This window comes from Formica exsecta, unplaced genomic scaffold, assembly GCF_003651465.1.
Source record: "Formica exsecta isolate Colony F162 unplaced genomic scaffold, ASM365146v1 scaffold2648, whole genome shotgun sequence".
NCBI classification, from domain to species: domain Eukaryota; kingdom Metazoa; phylum Arthropoda; class Insecta; order Hymenoptera; family Formicidae; genus Formica; species Formica exsecta.
This window is the reverse complement of record NW_021849913.1, coordinates 9,475-13,661: the sequence shown is the minus strand read 5'-3', so window position 1 is coordinate 13,661 and position 4,187 is coordinate 9,475. Positions and strand designations below refer to the sequence as shown.

Sequence of the window (4,187 nt, the reverse complement as noted above, 5' to 3'; positions counted from 1 at the left end):
CCTGAGGATATTTCTAGGTATAGCATAAGGTGCTCATTTGCTATTGGTGCTCATTTGCTCAGGACATCCTGAGTATATCCCGGGATAAAATTTGGATATCCACAGGATATCCGTAATGTCCGTCCTGGATGTCCTTCGGATTTCCTGAGGATGTCATAGTGCTGTCTGGGTATATATTCATACATATATATCTACAATGGATATCATTTACGGATAGACCTTAAATATTACTCTATATGTTTGTGGATATTATTCCTTTCTTTCATATAATTCGATATTTTTCTAACTATCAGGTTTGTAGAACTTATAAAAGGAGATTACAGAGAGAGGTATTTAAAACTTCATCCAAAAGGATGAAGGTGGATAATATATTTTACCATATATATCAACCAATTCAGCGAAATAACAATGATGAGAATAATGATGAATCTATTGATTTGGATGAAAATGATGTGCGCAATGGCTTTGAAAAAGCTAATTTTATAGAATTTATAAATGATAATGAGAATATACAATTGACCAGTGATAGAGAACACAATGATAGCGAAGAGGATACAGATATTCAATCTAATGTCAGCTTACAGAGTGAAAGACAGGATAATAATTCCGATAATAGCGAAGATGAAAATGAAAATGTTCTTATTGTTAATGAGGATGAGAAAGAACAGTATCTTATTCAATTAATTCGAAAGTGGGCTTTAGAAGGTGGGCATCTTTCTATGAAAAAACTGGATAATCTACTTAAAAAATTAAGTACTGTTTTTATTCATATACCTAAATCATATAAAACTTTGTTGAGTACTCCAGTAAACCTAGAGATACATGAATTTAATGATGTATCACAGATATGGTATAAAGGTATCAGAAGAAATTTGGATACTATGCAGCTGGAATCATATTTACATATGTGTGGTAGAATCATAATTGATATTAATATAGACGGATTACCACTATTTAAATCCTCAAAAGCGAAGTTTTGGCCAATTTTAGGCTACCTTACAATGACTAAAAATGCTCCTTTCATTATAGCCATTTATTTTGGAAAAACAGATCCTCAAGATTTAAATACTTATCTTGAAAAATATGTGAATGAAGTAGAAGATTTGCTCAATAATGATTATGTTTTTAATAATAAGAGATATCCATTTCAAATAAGGCATTATATTTGTGATGCATCTACTCGCTCTTTTGTGAAATGTTGCATAAGTCACTGTGGCTATGCTTCTTGTGAGAAATGTACTGTTGTAGGCGAATGGATTGAAGATAGAGTGACATATTAATCTAGATGAAAATCCAAGAACTGATTATTCATTTCTGCATCAGACTCAACCCCAACATCATCAACATCATTCTATATTGGAAAGGATCAATACTGGAATGGTATCACAATTCCGATTGGATAGTCTTCATCTTGTACATCTGGGTGTTTTTAAAAGGTTGATCACAGCTTGGTGTAAATGGAATGGTTTATGGAAACATCATAAAATTGCTGTTGCTGCAATATCAAGAGCATTAGAATTTCTCTCAGATTATTGCCCTCAAGATTTTAACAGGAAGCCACGATCATTAGAAGAATTGAAATTTTTTAAAGGAACAGGGTATCGATTCTGTAATTCAAGTGAAGGTGAAAAATACAAAAATGAGCGAATTTACTAAAAAATTTATAATTTCATTGGTCCAAACCTAGTAAATTTGCTCATTTTTGTAATTTTCACTCTTAATTAAATTATAGAATCGATACCTAGAATTTCGTAGATTATGCTTGTATGATATGGTATCCTAGTTTTTAGGGACTTTTTGAATGTAAATATTTACAAGCATTTTCTTTTATTACATTCAGCTATATATATATTATCAAATCCTGTTCTGGTTCATTCTATGAATGATTATGCAAATCAGTTGTTAAGAACATTTATTACACATGCTGCTACTATATATGGGAAGAAGTTCGTAGTATACAATGTTCATGCATTATCTCATTTGGCAGAAGAATGTGCCTTACATGGCCATTTAGAATGTTTCAGTGCATTTAGATATGAAAATTTTCTGAAATCCACTAAGAACTTACTTCAATCTGGATACAAGCCTTTACATCAGGTTGTCAATAGAGATTTGGAGAGGAATGTATCTGTACCAGTCATATTAGAAACTAATGCCCCAAAAATTACATTATCTAAAAGACAGACACCGCAAACTGAAGTTGTGCATGGAGAACACTATAAGCGTATTTCAATAGATGATGTTATTCTACAAACTGGGAAAAAGGATTCATGCTTCATAACAATTACTGACGAAATAATAATACTTGAAGATATTGTTTACAGTGAAAACTTAATATTTTTAGTGGGAAGAGTATTCCAAAAAATTAAGGATTTTTACATATATTCTCTTCCTTCATTTATTCTTGGAATCGTGTCTGTCTCTCAAATAAGTGAAAATATGAGAATTTTGTCAATATCTGAAATAAAAGCTAAATGTTGGCTTATGCCAGATCGTGACTCTTTTTTATGTATGCCATTATTGCATACATTTTCAGTTTTTCAAGCATTACAATAATCTTAAACCGCACCCTTCACAGTCCAAAATTTTTCTATATAAAAGTATGCATGCATAATTCTATTATTTATATCATATAATTTAGAACTAGCTAAAATCGCTAATGTTTAATCTTGTAATTTAGTTTGCAGTATTAAAGTTTGCACGCGAAGATGATAAAAGTGATGAGGAAGAAATTAATTATGAGATTGGTCTTACCAAATGGCTAACTGATATTGATGATCAAATGAAAGGTTTTACTTATTGGCCTCCATCTGATCAAGATGCTGGCAATTTTGTTAGGAAGGAAAAACCAGTAGACCGATTTTGGCCAAAATATTTAATTGAGGTCCTAAGGTATTACGGTAAGTGAATTTTGAAGTCACTTGAATTATTATGTAAACATTTATTATTTATTTTTTCTGCTATCCAAATTAATTATTCTTATTATTTATTTTTTTATACTATCCTAATGTTTATTTCCTCCATTTTATTGCAGATCTCTATATAAAAGCAAGAGCTGCTGTTAAAGGTTTTGTGGCAGAAGGTTCAGCCTATGAGACTGAAAAAGAAACTGGAAGGGGAAAACGAAAAAAAGTACGAAATAGACTCTTTGAAGACACTGATTCTGATGAAGAATTGTAAAGCGTAGCAAGAAATCAGTTCCAGCACCGCCAAATATTCCTTTCAAACGTGTACCGGTCAGGAAGGATATAATACAAACACCTGAAAACGAGCTTAATAATCGTCTTTTTTCAATGACTTGCTTTCCTCCTTCAAAAGTGAGTCATATGTTTGTAATAAATATTAAACTTAATTTAAAAAAATCATATTGCAAGTTCAAAAATTTTAATATTCTTGAAAAAAATTATTTGTTCAGGCATGCTCAAAAATCAATGTTTTTGAGAAACTAAAGAGGACACGGGAGATGAATAACAATACTTCTGTTAGTCACACTATGTTAATTGCACATGAATCCAATTATAGCAGTGACAGAAAATCATTTCGTAAAGACAAAGTACAATCACCTATTAAGGAGACATCACTAGTAACTGCAGAAGGTTCCTCCCACAAAGCTGTGTATCCTCTTTGGATGTAGATGAAGAGAACTTTGCATATGGTGAACAGAATGACACACCAAATAAGAAACGCCAGTGTAGAGATACTATGCAGCATGTTCCAAGTTCCTCTGTAGTTTTTCATGGCTCTCCTGCGCAAACGAGACGCTTCAGTCCCCTTAAGTCTGGATTTCATCAGCACATTCTTTTTACTTCCCCAGCGAAAAATTCTTCTGAAAATCCTGATGTTGGTAAGTTTTCTTATAAAATTTTATAAAATATGATTTTTAAAAAATGTATTATATTTATTTCTTTTTTAATATTGGTGAAAAAGATAAGATATCAAAAGTGGCAAAGCTATGTGAGAGAATATATGTTCGATTAGAAGAAATTAATAAGAAGACAGATACAATCATTATGAATCAAGGCAGACTTAATAGATCTCTTCTTCCAAATGAAAAGAGATTTCAAAAACCTATAAATCTTCCAGCTCTGCCTGTCAAGACAGAAGATCAATTGAATTTATTGGAAACATTTTTAGAAGATGAGAACAATTTTGCAGCTGTGGTGAGCAAACATCTATTTTTATGTTTA

The 4,187-nt window shown here is 31.5% G+C and overlaps 1 protein-coding gene across 1 annotated transcript in view; it reads left to right on the top strand.

Moving 5' to 3' along the window:
• The first annotated feature begins 2,713 nt into the window (after positions 1–2,713).
• The window catches only part of LOC115236924, a 10,303-nt gene continuing 8,829 nt past the window's right edge, over positions 2,714–4,187 (top strand). The window contains exons 1-4 of the mRNA XM_029809662.1: positions 2,714–2,900; positions 3,035–3,317; positions 3,416–3,844; positions 3,928–4,160. Coding sequence (XP_029665522.1) covers positions 3,703–3,844; positions 3,928–4,160 — 375 coding nt within the window. The 5' untranslated portion in view covers positions 2,714–2,900; positions 3,035–3,317; positions 3,416–3,702. The remainder of the gene's footprint in view (positions 2,901–3,034; positions 3,318–3,415; positions 3,845–3,927; positions 4,161–4,187) is intronic.